At 39.0% G+C, this 15,139-nt stretch overlaps 1 protein-coding gene across 1 annotated transcript in view; it reads left to right on the top strand.

Moving 5' to 3' along the window:
• The window catches only part of GLO1 (glyoxalase I), a 37,918-nt gene extending 23,782 nt beyond the window's left edge, over nt 1-14,136 (top strand). The window contains exons 3-6 of the mRNA XM_058733801.1: nt 7,976-8,116; nt 8,898-8,965; nt 9,644-9,733; nt 13,696-14,136. Of these exons, the coding sequence (XP_058589784.1) occupies nt 7,976-8,116; nt 8,898-8,965; nt 9,644-9,733; nt 13,696-13,784 (388 nt within the window). The 3' untranslated portion in view covers nt 13,785-14,136. The remainder of the gene's footprint in view (nt 1-7,975; nt 8,117-8,897; nt 8,966-9,643; nt 9,734-13,695) is intronic.
• Nucleotides 14,137-15,139: the final 1,003 nt, after the last annotated feature.

Here is a 15,139-nt window from a genome sequence, read left to right as displayed (position 1 = left end):
CTGACATTTTAACAATATTTGTTCTTCCAATCCATGAGCATGGAATATTTTTCCATTTTTTTGTGTCTTCAATTTCTTTCATAAGCTTTCTATAGTTTTCAGTATATAGATTTTTCACCTCTTTGGTTAGGTTTATTTGTAGATATTTTATGGTTTTTGGTGCAAATTGTAAATGGGGTCGATTCCTTGATTTCTCTTTCTGTTGCTTCATTGTTGGTGTATAAGAATGCAACCAATTTCTGTGCGTTGATTTTATATCATGCCACTTTGCTGAATTCATGGATCAGTTCTAGCAGTTTTTTGTGGAATCGTTTGGATTTTCCATATAGAGAGTATCATGTCTGTGAAGAGTGAAAGTTTGACTTCCTCCTTGCCAATTTGGATGCCTTTTATTTCTTTGTGTTGTCTGATTGCTGAGGCTAGGACTTCCAATACTATGTTGAATAACAGTCGTGAGAGTGGACGTCCCTGTCGTGTTCCTGACCTTAGGGGGAAAGTGCTCAGTTTTTCCCCATTGAAGATGATATTAGCGGCGGGTCTTTCATATTTGGTTTTATGATCTTGAGGTATGATCCTTCTATCCTTACATTCTTGAGGGGTTTTGTCAAGAAAGCATGCTGTATTTTGTCAAATGTTTTCTCTGCATCTATTGAGAGGATCATGTGGTTCTTGTCCTTTCTTTTATTGATGTGGTGAATCACATTGATTGTTTTGTGGATATTGAACCAGCCCTGCATCCCAGAGTATAAATCCCACTTGGTCGTGGTGAATAATTCTTTTAATGTATTGTTGGATCCGGTTGCTAATATCTTGTTGAAGATTTTTCCATCCAGGTTCATCAGGGAAATTGGTCTGTAGTTCTCCTTTTTAGTGGGGTATTTGGTTTTAGAATCAAGGTAATGCTGCCTTCACAGAATGAGTCTGGAAGTTTTCCTTCCACTTCTATTTTTTGGAACAGCTTCAAAAGAATAGGTGTTAATTCTTTAAATGTTTGGTAGAATTCCCCTGGAAAGCCTTTTGGCCCTGGAATCTTGTTTTTTGAGAGACTTTTGATTATTCGATTTCTCTACTGGTTATGGGTCTGTTCAAATTTTCTATTTCTTCTTGTTTCAATTTTGGTAGTTTTATTATGTTTGTAGGAATTTGTCCATTTCTTCCAGATTGCTCAATTTATTGGCATATAATTGCTCATAATATTCTCTTATTATTGTTTGTATTTCTGCTGTGTTGGTTGTGATCTCTCCTCTTTCATTCTTGATTTTATTTATTTGGGTCCTTTCCTTTTTCTTTTTGATCAGACTGGCTAGGGTTTTATCAATTTTTAAAATTATTTCAAAGAACCAGCTCCCGGTTTCATTGATCTGTTGTTCTAAAATATATATACATATATATACATATATGTATATATATTTTGGTTTCAATAGCACTGATTTCTGCTCTAATCTTTATTATTCCCTGTCTTTTGGTGGTTTGGGGTTTTATTTGCTGTTCTTTTTCCAGCTCTTTAAGGTGTAAGGTTAGGTCGCATATCTGAAACCTTTCAACCTTCTTTAGGAAGGCCTGGATTGCTATATACTTCCCTCTTATGACCGCCTTTGCTGCGTCCCAGAGGTTTGGGCTGTGGTGTTATCATTTTCATTGGCTTCCATGTACTTTTAAATTTTCTCTTTCACGTATTGGTTAGCCCATTCATTCTTTAGTAGGATGTTCTTTAATCTCCAAGTATTTGTTGTCTTTCCAAATTTTTTCTTGTGGTTGATTTCGAGTTTCATAGTGTTGTGGTCTGAAAATATGCATGGTATGATCTTGATCTTTTTGTAGTTGTTAAGGGCTGATTTGTGTCCCAGTATGTGATCTATTCTGGGGAATGTTCCATGTGCACTTGAGAAGAATGTGTATTCTGCTGCTTTGGGATGAAATGTTCTGAATATATGTTAAGTCCGTGCAGTCCAGTGTGTCATTCAACAATATCGTTTCCTTGTTGATTTTCTGTTTAGATGATCTGTCCATTGTTGTAAGTGGGGTGTTGAAGTCCCCTATTATTATCAATGAGTTTCTGTATGTTTGTGATTAATTGATTTATATATTTGGGTCCTCTCAAGTTTGGAGCATAAATGTTACAATTGTTGGATCTTCTTGGTGGATAGACCCCTTAATTATGATATAATGCCCTTCTTCATCTCTTGTTACATTCTTTATTTTAAAATCTAGATTCTCTGATATAAGTGTGGCTACTCTGGCTTTCTTTTGTTGACCATTAGCATGATAGATGGTTCTCCATCCCTTAATTTCAAACTGAAGGTGTCTTCAGGTCATTAAAATGGGTCTCTCGTAAACAGCATATAGATGGATTTTTGTTTACTCATCCATTCTGTTACCCTGTGTCTTTTGATTGGAGTGTTTAGTCCATTGACATGTAAAGTGAGTACTGAAAGGTATGAATTTATTGCCATTATGTTGCCTGTAAAGTTGGAATTTCTGGTGGTGTTCTCTGGTCCTTTCTAGTCTTTGTTGTTTTTGGTCTTTTTTTTTTCCATCTTTTCTCCCCCTCAGAGAGTCCGCTTAAAATTTCTTGCAGGGCTGGTTTAATGGTCACAAACTCCTTTAGTTTTTGTTTGGGAATCTTTTTATATCTCCTTCTATTTTGAATGACAACCTTGCTGGATAAAGAATTTTTGGTTGCATATTTTTCCAATTCAGCACATTGAATATATCCTGCCACTCCTTTCTGGCCTGACAAGTTTCTGTGAATGGGTCTGCTGTGAACCTGATCTCTCTTCCCTTGTAGTTTAAGGACTTGTTTTCCTTTGCTGCTTTCATGATTCTTTCCTTGCCTGAGTATTTTGTGAATTTGACTATGATATGCCTTGTTGATGGTCGGTTTTTGTTGAATCTAATGGGAGTTCTCTGTGCTTCCTGGATTTTGATGTTTGTGTCTTTCCCCAGGTTAGGAAAGTTTTCTGCTATGATTTGCTTACATAAGCCTTCTACCCCTTTTTCTCTCTCTTCATCTACTGAGACCTGTATGATTCAGATGTTATTCCTTTCTAATGAGTCACTGAGTTCTCTAATTCTTATATCGTGCTCTTTTGCCTTAGTTTCCCTCTTTTTTTCTGCTTCATTATTCTCTATAAGTTTGTCCTTTATATTGCTGATTCGCCCTTCTGCTTCATCCATCCTTGTCACCATGGCAGCCATTTGAGATTGCATCTCAGAGCATTTTTAACTTTGTTCTGACTAGGTTTTACTTCTTTTATCTCCGAAGAAAGGGATTCTATGCTTTTTTCAACCCCAGCTAGTATTGTTATTATTGTGATTCTAAATTCTGGTTCAGATATCTTGCTTGTGTCTGTATTAAGCCCCTGGCTGTCATTTCCTCCTGTTCTTTCTTTTGGGGTGAATTCCTTCATTTCATCATTTTGAAGGAAGTAAAAGAATTAATAAAATAAATAAATAAAAATGAAAAAATTAAAAACAACACAAAGAAATCAAATAAAGAATGCTAGATTCTAGGTGTGGTTTGGTCTGGTTGTTGAAAGAAGCTTGATACAATAGAGAAAAAAAATGATAAGAAAGATAAAAAAGAAAAAAAGGAAAATGTTTGAAAATGAAAAAAATGAATACAGTAAAATAGAATAAAATGAAGTGATGAAAGTAAAATAGAATTTTAAAAATTTACAAAAAAGTAAAAACTATTGTAGAAAAAATTAAAATCTTTTTCATAAAAAAGGAAATAAAAATAAATTTTTTCCTCTTTCTGTATTCAAGAATAAGAAAAGAAAAAGAAAAAACATTGAATAGATGGACCAGTGAACAGAAAGAAATGTTATTGAAATTACATCCAGTTTCCCCTAGAAGTCAAACTATGAAGCACTTTATAGTCTGTAAACTAAGCAGGCAGAGACACTTGTGGTGTTCTTCTGGAGCACCATTGACCCATTTGGCTGGGGCTTGGTGTAACAGCTTTGTTCTCCACTCGATGTGCTGCTTAGTTTACTGGGGTGGATCATTGTGGTGTGTGTAGGCGTGTATGCGCATGTGTTGGAGGTGTGAAAATGGTGTCACCCAGCTACCCAGTCTCTAGTATCAGAACTCTGTGCTCTCACCCACTGGCAATCAAGCACCCCTCCTTTGTCTCTGGCTTCTGTCTACTTCCCTCTTCTATACTGTCAGTGATCAAGCCATCAGCTTGGCAGGCGGCACCTCCCTCCTGAGTTTTAGCTCAACTGGGGTTGTGTTTCCAAACCCCTCACTTCTGAGGGCCCTACGGCTTTGACCACCTCAGATGCTGAGCAATGGCCAGGTGCTGGTCCACCCCCAGGAAAGTTTGTGAGACTGCACTGCTGCAGATGCCTAGAGACTGCAGCCAGGTGCCAGCCCACCCCAGAAAAAGTTTGTGTGATTGTGTAGCTGCAGCTTTTCAGGGATAATGGTAAGTCACAACACACATCTGATGCCAGGCTTCAGTGAATCCTTAATGTCCTTGTTCTACCACTAGCGAATATGACTGTTTTCCCAGGTCCACTAGGACTTTTGCCTGTGGGGAGGCTGCACAGCCTCTCCCATATGTCCTCCCAGCAGGGGAATTGCCTCTCCCTGTGTGGCATGAGGACCCCTCAGACCTCACCGTCCGCTCCTGGGGATTCACCCTTCTCATCAAAGCTCTGCCAGGTATTAAGCTGCGGAGTTTCAGACTCTACTCCCCTGTAGATAGAGTCATTAATGGTATTTAAACCCTTTCCTTTCTCCTTTCTCCCTTTCTCATTCAGTCCCTTGCAGGTGTTTCCACTCTTTCTCTTCAGCTGCTTTCAGGGGGCAGGGTGCTTTTCCTGTACTCTCCCCGTTGTCTCTATCCTCTCCACGAGCAAAACCAGCTCCCTGCCCTACATGGTTTCTCTCTTCCCCAGTTCACTCTCCGCACCATATACCTGCTGAGTTCTCTGGTTCAAGCTGTGCAGATTGTTGTGTTAATCCTCATATCAGGTTTCAAGATGTGCAAGATGGTTTGGTGTTGATCTAGCTGCATTTCAAGGGCGAGAGAGGCAAAAAAAACTTCCATGCTGCTCTGCCATCTTGGCCCCCCCTGTGCCCATAGTTTTGTAAATATAGGGAATGTTTTCATTAAAAATAAAAAAAAACAGATTAAACTTTTCTTCAAAAGTCACAGAAGTCCTGGGGCGCCTGAGTGGCTCAGTTGGTTAAGCGTCTGACTTCAGCTCAGGTCATGATCTCACAGTTCATGAGTTCAAGCCCTGCACATCTCAGAGCCTGGAGCCTGCTTTGGATTCTGGTTTCCCTCTATCTCTGCCCCTCCCCAACTTGTGTGAGTCCACTTGCTCTCTCTCTCTCTCTCTCTCTCTCAAAACTAAAGTAAAAAAAAAAAAAAAAATCACAGAAGTCCTTTTGGTCAGGAGTCTGGGACCAGGTTTGACCTGTCAGGGTTTCTGTCAAGTTCTTCTCTGTGCCAACCAGGCTCTCTGGACAGCAAGGGATGAGTACTTGTGTGTTCTCTACCTCTGTTCTCTCTGGGAGCTGCAAGTTTAACCCTTAATGTGTTCAAATCCTTTCAATGTTATGGCCTCTTGTTTACTTCAGAAAAGATGTAGTTATAAACATGCATTATTTAGCAAATAAATGAGTTTACTGAAAACTGGCCATCCGTCCCATTTTTACAGCATGTGTTCTCTTTTGCTGAATAGGTAGTGTCTACTGATCTTGTAATCCTTAAAGCTTTTTATTTTTCTTGATTTGTTTCCCTAGATAACATGAGTTTGTTTGTTTCTGACAATATAGATACATAAAGAATAAAAGTAAATGATTTTTATTTTACTGCCTAATTTCCATTGAGAGAAAAATTCAAGTAATACAGCATATGTTTGTTTAGAAAATCTGACCAGTTCAGAAAAATACAAAATGAAAAATGGTCACCTCCCTTTCTCAGTCCTTCTCCCCAAAGATTATTGCTCTTAGCAGTTTCTTGTTATTCTTTCCAGAGAAAGTAGTTTTGTATGTTTACAGTACATTTAAAAGAGTGAAAACAAATACATTGAAGACTTGGTATTTGCTAGGCACTGTATATGTTTCTTCATACAGTTTCCGTAGTAGCTTATGAAATAGTTTATATCCCATTTTACAAATGAAGGAAGAAACCAGAGTTTAAAGACATTAAGTTACTGGCCCCAGATGCCACAATGGGTACATGGCAGAGCAGGAATTTGAATCCAGGTCTGATCGACTCCAGTGTTGACCTTGTTTTTCAAGAGCCTCCAAACAGGGTGCAACTTGACATTATACTGAAAGATATACTCAGCTGAGAAAAGCAGGTTATACAACAGGTTTATTTGCTCTAGTTCCCACGTGATTGGTCTGTAAGGCTTGTGCAATCTGTTTTAGTAAGTGCAGAGATTGTTTTTCATGACGGTATTTGAGGTGTTTGATGCCTTATTATAAACATGTTAGAGTAAATCTTATTTGTGATAAGTCAATGTCAGGGTCTCAGTGGACCAAGGCATATTACATAGCAGTGATAATTGAAAGACTTGAAATAGAACTTAGAAATTTCCATTTGCTAGATAGGCTTCAACCATTCCCTCTTATTGATTACAAATAGGGCCATCTTTGAGCACTTAATCCTCAATAATCTAAATAAAATTGCATACATCCTCATTCTACCCTACTCCTTGCAAAGTAATCTTATACTCTTTAAACTCACTTTATAGGCCATGACTTCAATTACGTTTTTTAAAACTTTAGGATTAGTAATTCATTCACTCTTTGTCTCACATCAGTTATTCCCTTTCTGCTGGCTTGTGGTGTCTAAATGGGATGTCTCTCCATTAGAAGCTGTGCCCCAAATGTGGGGCAACAATCAGTTGGGAGGAAGCTGTGGCACGGGAGGTGGGAGAATTCACTTGAGGCAGAACAAAGGGTATAGAAGTTTATTGAATATACTGCAGGGGAGTGGGGGGCAAGACAGCAAAGGAGAGGTGTCTGCAAGGAAGCAGTGGGTGGGGGCTGTTTTTAAAGGGAAAGATGAGGACGTATGGCAATGTATGGAATTCTTCCTTTTTTGGTAGCTCTTCCTGGTTGTAAGTAGCCTATTGGTTAATTAGGGCCTGTGAGGTGGGGCGCCTGATGGGCCTGTCTGTGTTCAGCCAGGTGGTCCCTATAGGCCCTTTCTACATTCCATGGCTCAAGCCTGTTTGCATAAAAGTGGCCTTTACATGGCTCTTTTCCCTCAACCTACAATCTTAAGTCTCCTCCATTCTAGCATGATTCTTGCCTTCTGCTCCCTTGCCCTCTTTCCCATTATCACCGATCACCTATATAGGTCAACCATGCTTGCTGTTTTACCTGGGTACCTTCCCTTCTCTCCTGCCCCATGCTGCTGAGAGTGGCCTCGCAGGACCTTTCCATATCCAGTGACCCATTCTCAGTCTTAATGCTGTTTGACCTTTCTGCAGGATCTCATATGGTTAACCACTTTCTCATTGACATTCCCATTTTCTGTGATACTCATCTGTCCTTCCTTCTCTTTTAACCATTTATCCTTAGTTTCTTTTCCTAATTTTGGCATAGTAAGAACTCAGTAAATGTATTTTATTTAACTGAATGCCATATATCTGAAAGAACAATAAGGTAATACATTGTATTTTTCACCAAAATTAGACAAAATTTTCTTTTGAAGATATTTTGCCATTTATAAGCAAGTACCATAATCCCAAATAAGTTTTATTATATTTGAAAAATTGAATTATGAAAGTTTGCTTTTTAAAATTTTTTAATTTCACTGATATTTACAGATAAATAGGTTTTTTTTTAGTGAGATATTTTCATTGATTTTCCTGTTTTTCCTATTAAATAGCCTCACTACATAGGGCTTTTATTCTTAGTAGAACTTGAATATTGTCATACTGATTTTAATATGAGTCAAATTTTCCTATTGTTAATTGATTAACTTGTTATTTAATTGTAGGCTACTCCAAAAATCAGATTTTCCCACTATGAAATTTTCAATCTATTTCTTGGCTTATGAGGAAAAAAATGACATCCCAAAAGATAAAAATGAAAAAGTAGCATGGGTGTTCTCCAGGAAAGCTACACTTGAACTGACACAGTGAGTATGAGTTTTTATCTTTTTATATATATTCTACATTTTCTTAAACCTTTTTTTCCTTACAACAGTTTGAGTCTTTTATCATGGATCTTTGGTCTTTGTATTGTTTTGGTGGGTAGGGCAAGGGGGTAGGGCTAGTTTGTCTTTTAGATAGAGAATGTAGGACTGAATTGGCAAGATACTTGCCAAACTACAGCTAATGAATGTTGAAGCACTGTAACTAACGTCTTCATAACTTCAGGATTTTAGAAATGTTTTTTTTTTTTTTAATTTTTTACGTTGTTTCTGTGTCCTCTTGAACAACTAACAAAAGAGCATTTATTTCAGAGTGTGTGATTTAGTGTGTCCCTGATTCAAAACAGCTCTGGAATCAGACAGACTAGACATGAGTCTGGCTCTGCCACCCTGAACAAGTTCTGTCACCTCCCTCCATGGCAGTCTCATTTATGAAATGGGGACTCAAATCTAGCCCACAGAGCTGTTGTTAAAGATTTAATGAAGTCCTCAAAGAAAGTATCCTCAATAAAGTACAATAAATGACAGTTGCTGTTGGTATCATTATTGGTCTTATCCAGATGCCTGGTTTTATTGTCTCCCTAGCCTAATTAAAATCATATTTTGCCCATTTGCCTTTTCTGTGGTTGAAAACTTAATATTTACAGTAGTAAGGAATAAACCAAGTATATTTAAATGGTATGATTTCAAAGAGATTGTTGCAATTTTCTTTTCAGAATATCTGTTCTACCAGTCACTTGTAATTATGTTTTCCCTCCTTTTGTAGCAACTGGGGCACCGAAGATGATGAGACCCAGAGTTACCACAGTGGCAACTCAGACCCTCGAGGATTTGGTACGTTTGCCTATGCGTATGTAACATACATGGATTTGTGTGATTTGTGCATTGTGTACATATTAAGAATAATCAACTTCTTAGGAGTATGGTTATTTTCATTTTCCAGGAAAAATTTGATTTAGGAATTGTTTAATTTTGTAGTCTCTACCTAAACTCTACATTTACTCTCTCACAATGATTTTACTTTTCAGTCTCAGTATTATACTTCCAGTGGACTTTTTAATTTAAAAAACAAAACCTGTGGTTGATAAGAATCCCCATTTCTGCTAGCATACACTTCTGCCCCCGTCCATAATCTCTCAGTCAGGATGACAGGATTGTAGGTTTATATTGGCTGCTATGTATGCAGTGTCCACAACAAACCTATTCAGTATGAATAAAGGATTACTCTTTCATGATATAGTAATTCTTAACAGATTGAACTATGCATGAGCCCCACTATCAGGCCTCTTTTACATAATTTATTATTCAGAGCTACTGATTAGTTTATTATACCCAACCAAGACTTAGATTCTTGTTCTTTACTATATGTTTTGAACTTATTTGACTCAGTCTGTTTTCAGGTGTCTTATATTTTGAAATAAACTACTTTTGGAAGCTACTTGTGATACTTGGATACCCTGAAGTAATTATTTCTTCCTTCTGCCTGCCTTGTTTTGGGGATGACCACCTCAGGTCACATTGGAATTGCTGTTCCTGATGTACATGGTGCTTGTAAAAGATTTGAAGAACTGGGAGTTAAATTTGTGAAGAAACCTGATGATGGTGAGTCTGCTACTGGTTTTCCACAGGCCTCTCCTTTGAGTTACGTAACATTTACTAAGCACCCACAGAGGGTACTGATATAGTCAGTCCCTCTGGGTGCAAGGAACTTTGAAGAAGTCTGTTTCAACCAGTGTAAGGAAAACAGAGGAATTATTGGAAAAATACCTGGGTATCTTAGGGAACTAAGACAGCAACTAGGGTGGCTTCACAAGGGACTAGACTCAGAGTCTGGAAGAGCCATCAAAAACCTATGTTCTCAGGCACCTGGGTGGCTCAGTTGGTTAAGCATTTGACTCTTGGTCTCACCTCAGGTCTTAATCTCAGGGTTGTGAGTTCAGGCCCCGTGTTGGGCTCTGCGCTGGGCATGGAGACTACTTAAAAAACAAAAAAATCCTAGGCTCTCTACCCCACTTTTGACTTTACCACATTCTGTCACTGGCCACCAGTTTTTACTATTTCAGCATGTATCTAGCCATCCAAAAACAAGTTCCATAAGGCCTATTTTATCTGATTTTCATGTAACTACACCACATCTTCTTGGTTAATAATGGCTGGTATTTCATTTTCATTCTTCTGCAACCCTTGCATGTCCTTAGGTTTTAAGTCCGTCTCTAGAAATAGTGTATATATCTACATTTTGTTGGATTTACACATATTATGATTATTTTACTTAGATCTGTTTCTGCCATCATAATTTATTATTTCAATTTTTGTTTGAAAGAGTTCACATTTCATTTTAATCCTTTTGTTTTCCATGAAAAGATTTGATATCCAGATATCCTCCCAGAGTGGGATATTACTGATATATTTTTCCTTTCTTTGGCCTTGTGTTTTTTTTGTTTTTTGTTTTTATTTTTCAGTGGCCTCTGTACCCAATGTGGGGTTAAGACTTATAACCCTGAGATCAAGAGTCACGTGCTCTACCAACTGACCTAGCCAGGTGCCACTTGGCCTTGGCTTTTTGAAAATAATACATATATCAAAGTATTTGACCACCTTTTCTCTGTGTATCTCTTACAGCATCTTGTGGGTTTTTCTGTCCCTTTACTAAGAATCTCAACCAAAATAGTTTTTAAAGGGTTTGTGAGGCAAAAGTTTTAACTTTGTATACCTCAGACCCATACCTTTCTCTATGAATGGCAGTTTTGTTGAATGTAAAACCTTAAGTTTCCTTTCCTTTGAACTCAGGACCGTGACATCATGAGTCATATGCTCTTCTGACTGAGCCAGCCAGGCACCCCCCACTTTTATATATTTTAATAGCTCTTGGCCCATTGGTTTGATATTTGTTCTGTTCGAATCTATAATCCACTGTTTTATGGTTATGTTCCTCAAATTCTTGTTACTTTGGTCTCCGAGGAGTCTTTTCATTGCAACTGTTACTGTTGCAGTGCATCAGAGAATGTGAACTGGGGGAGGCTAGACCCCACTCTTTAACAGCTCACACAATCTCAGGAAGATGGGCCAGGCAGAGATTCCTAGCCACCTGAAAACGAGAGTTAAACACCTCATGTTTTGCAGAGCAGCTCTTCAGGTCACATCTTCCCCCTTGTCCCTCAGAGAAAAGGAGTATTAGTAGGAGGCACTTCCTTCCGAGATGGTTATTCCCTAACCTTGTGTGGAAAGTGAAGGCTGGGGAGATCAGTTGTTTCTCACCTGTTTTTGTCTGTTCCTCACAGGCATAAGACTTGGTACTGCCCTTAATTACTCCTGAGGACATCTGAACCAGTAGTTTGAACCTCCCCCAGCGTGGGGGTAGGAGCTGATGCTCAAGGCACAGGGAGGAGCAAGAGCCAAATTAACAAAACCCCTTCTGTTTATTCTCCCACAGCTGTGATGGACTGCCTTCTGGTCCAGGCCCAAACTATCCATTCCCACATGGACCAGGTTAAAACAGTCACCCCACCCCCACTTTTTCCAGTCCTCAGTCATCACCCCAAGGGTGTCTCACTTTTTTTTTTTCTTTCATTTTCCATATATGTTCCTCTGGGGCTGATCTTGGGGAAAAGAGCCAGAGAGAGATAGGAGTCCAACTAATTTAGCATCTTGGTCCCAAAATAGATTGCTGAGGTCACATTTCTGCACTTAAGCAAACAACTCTACTACTAGACCTTCTAGCTTCTCAATCCCAGTTATGAATTCCTGGGAGAAAGACTGACTGGCAGAGCTCGAGTGACTTAGAATAGTGTTTAAAGAGTTTGTTATGCCCCAAGCCAATGACTCTTTTGGCTGTGTGGGTATGCCATGCTGCCTGCTCCAACACCTCCTTAGTCTATTTTCCTCTTTAAAATGAGACAGTCTTGGGGCACCTGCGTGGCTCAGTGGGTTATGTGTCGGCTCTTGGTTTCAGCTCAGGTCATGATCTCACAGTTCATGGGTTCGAGCCCCACATCGGTCTCTGTGCTGGCCATGTGGAGCCTGCTTGGGATTCTCTCCCTGCTCCTCTCTCTGCCCCTCCCCTGCTCGTGCTTTTTCCATCTCTCAAAATAAATACAAAACAAGTTTTTTTTTTTTTTAATTTTTTTTTTTTTTTTTAATTTTTTTTATTTTTGGGACAGAGAGAGACAGAGCATGAACGGGGGAGGGGCAGAGAGAGAGGGAGACACAGAATCGGAAACAGGCTCCAGGCTCCGAGCCATCAGCCCAGAGCCTGACGCGGGGCTCGAACTCACGGACCGCGAGATCGTGACCTGGCTGAAGTCGGACGCTTAACCGACTGCGCCACCCAGGCGCCCCAAAACAAGTTTTTTTTTTAAATAAGACAGTCTCTTTGACTACTCAACGGGTAGCATGAAATATATCATGAAGATGAAGTAAAAATCTGATGCCTAAAATTGCAGCTGGTCCCACAGTTTATTTCAGGAGAGTTGGCTTCCAGCTATGTGTAGAAGATACTATGTGAGTTATTCTCAGAAACATGTATTTGGGCAACACTGACAGAATTTTTTAAGGTTAAAACTATAAACAAAACAACGTATTTTGTTAAAATGCAGATTAAAAATTGAATAAATGGGAATGCAAGCTGGTGCAGCCACTCTGGAAAACAGTATGGAGGTTCCTCAAAAAACTAAAAATAGAACTACCCTTGGGGCGCCTGGGTGGCGCAGTCGGTTAAGCGTCCGGCTTCAGCCAGGTCACGATCTCGCGGTCCGTGAGTTCGAGCCCCGCGTCAGGCTCTGGGCCGATGGCTCGGAGCCTGGAGCCTGTTTCTGATTCTGTGTCTCCCTCTCTCTCTGCCCCTCCCCCGTTCATGCTCTGTCTCTCTCTGTCCCAAAAATAAATAAAAAAAATGTTGAAAAAAAAAAAAATTTTAAAAATAGAACTACCCTACGACCCAGCCAGCAATTGCATTACTAGGCATTTATCCAAGGGATACAGGTGTGCTGTTTCGAAGGGACACATGCACCCCAATGTTTATAGCAGCACTATCAATAATAGCCAAAGTATGGAAAGAGCCCAAATGTCCATCAGTGGACGAATGGATAAAGAAGATGTGGTATATATATACAATGGAGTATTACTCGGCAATGAAGAATGAAATCTTGCCATTTGCAACTATGTGGATGGAACTGGAGGGTATTATGCTAAGTGAAATTAGTCAGAGAAAGACAAACATATGAGGACTTTAAGAGACAAAACAGATGAACACAAGGGAAGGGAAAGAAAAATAGTATAAAAACAGGGAGGGGGACAAAGCATAAGAGACTCATAAATACGGAGAACAAACAGAGGGTTACTGGAGGGGTTGTGGGAGGGGGGATGGGCTAAATGGGTAAGGGGCACTAAGGAATCTACTCCTGAAATCATTGTTGCACTATATGCTAATTTGGATGTAAATTTAAGAAAATAAAAATAAAATAAAATAAAATTTGAATAAAAAATATTCTAAATGAACAATAAAATAAAAAATATTAAAAAAAATTTTAAAGTCTCTCTATAATGAAAATCATTTTATCTTACAGGTAAAATGAAAGGCCTGGCATTTATTCAAGATCCTGATGGCTACTGGATTGAAATTTTGAATCCTAACAAAATGACAACCATTATTTAGTTCTGTGAGAATACTGCTTTGCGATTTCAGTGAAGACCTTGTGGGAGGTAAAAAGGAAATAGTGTTAATCAAGATATTCAGATAATAGAAACATCTAGGACTGAAGGATCGTTGTCCCAATTCAAATTGTTCTGAAGTCCATTCCCCTTTTCTATTTCAGCTATGTGTTTCACCTAACTGTTCATTCTGGTTTTAAAGTAGTGCTTTGTCTTGTGTCCTTGAATGTAGTTATATAACTTTACTTTTTTAGATAATAATTAGAACAGTTCCCTTCAGAGGCTGCATTTGGCTTCTGTTACCTAAATATGAATATGACTTCTCTACAAGTCTGCCTTTGAATCCTCATTCTCAAGGGAAAAAAAAAAAAAAAAATTGACAAGTTTTTGTTGTGGTTACCTTCTGGGGTTTCAGTTCCTCAGAAATAACTTCACAATGGAAAGTAAAGAACAGTGAACAAAAATGAAACTTCATGTATATTTCAAACAGTATTAGGTGTTTATTTTACAAAAGAGAAGGTAGTCTTGGGAGCAATTCAGAATCAGACTGACAAGGATGTTGATAGGAAAACTAATTTCTCCTTATTCACGAAGTACTTTCAAAGTTCAAGGACTAACCTCTTTATTTGGGGATGGGGAGGTAGATGGGAGTAATATTTACTGGGTATGCAGACACTGGGCTAGACTGTCGCATATTGTATCTGGTTTAAACCTCCCAGCTATCCTTCATCCTGAGAGAAAGCAAGCAGGCTAGACACGTAAATAACTTTAATGGAATTGAAGGCAATATAAATAGGCTCCAGTGCTTGAGCTCTGATGATCATTTTTAGCGTTTAGATTTTACCTCAAAAATTAGTGCCTCACAATACCTTCTCCACTCATCTCTGCTGTGCAAACCTCCAGTGAGCTTGAACACAACTGTCCTCTCAGCTCTGGGCCCTGAGAACCACGGAGAGGGAAGAAAGGGTGGAGGAAGTCTGTAGCACACAACTGCTCTGGGGACACCTGCTTATTCCTGGGCAAGCAGCGCTTGTATTACTCGTGAAAAGCCCCTACCCCAAGGTCTTCCTGATGCCAAGTAATCATTTAGGGTAAATTATGTTCAGTGACAACATTACTTAGTTATCAGAGAGCAGCTCTATGGTCTTCCTTGCCATTGATATTTGGTGGATTTTAAGAAACCAAACTGATTTTGACAATCTCGTGGCCCAGAGAATAAGAACGTCCAGTTTGTGGTTTACCTGACATTTTAGATTTTCCATAGGCTCCAGTGGAAGACCTTTGGGTAGGCTGTGCCAACTGTGCTAACATGGCTACAAGCACCTGACATTTCTTTTTTGGATGGAATGGATTATGTGA

The sequence above is a fragment of the Neofelis nebulosa genome, chromosome 6 (genome assembly GCF_028018385.1).
Source record: "Neofelis nebulosa isolate mNeoNeb1 chromosome 6, mNeoNeb1.pri, whole genome shotgun sequence".
In the NCBI taxonomy this organism is placed as follows: domain Eukaryota; kingdom Metazoa; phylum Chordata; class Mammalia; order Carnivora; family Felidae; genus Neofelis; species Neofelis nebulosa.
Note: the sequence above shows the minus strand (reverse complement) of the source record. Positions and strands in the feature narration are given on the sequence as shown.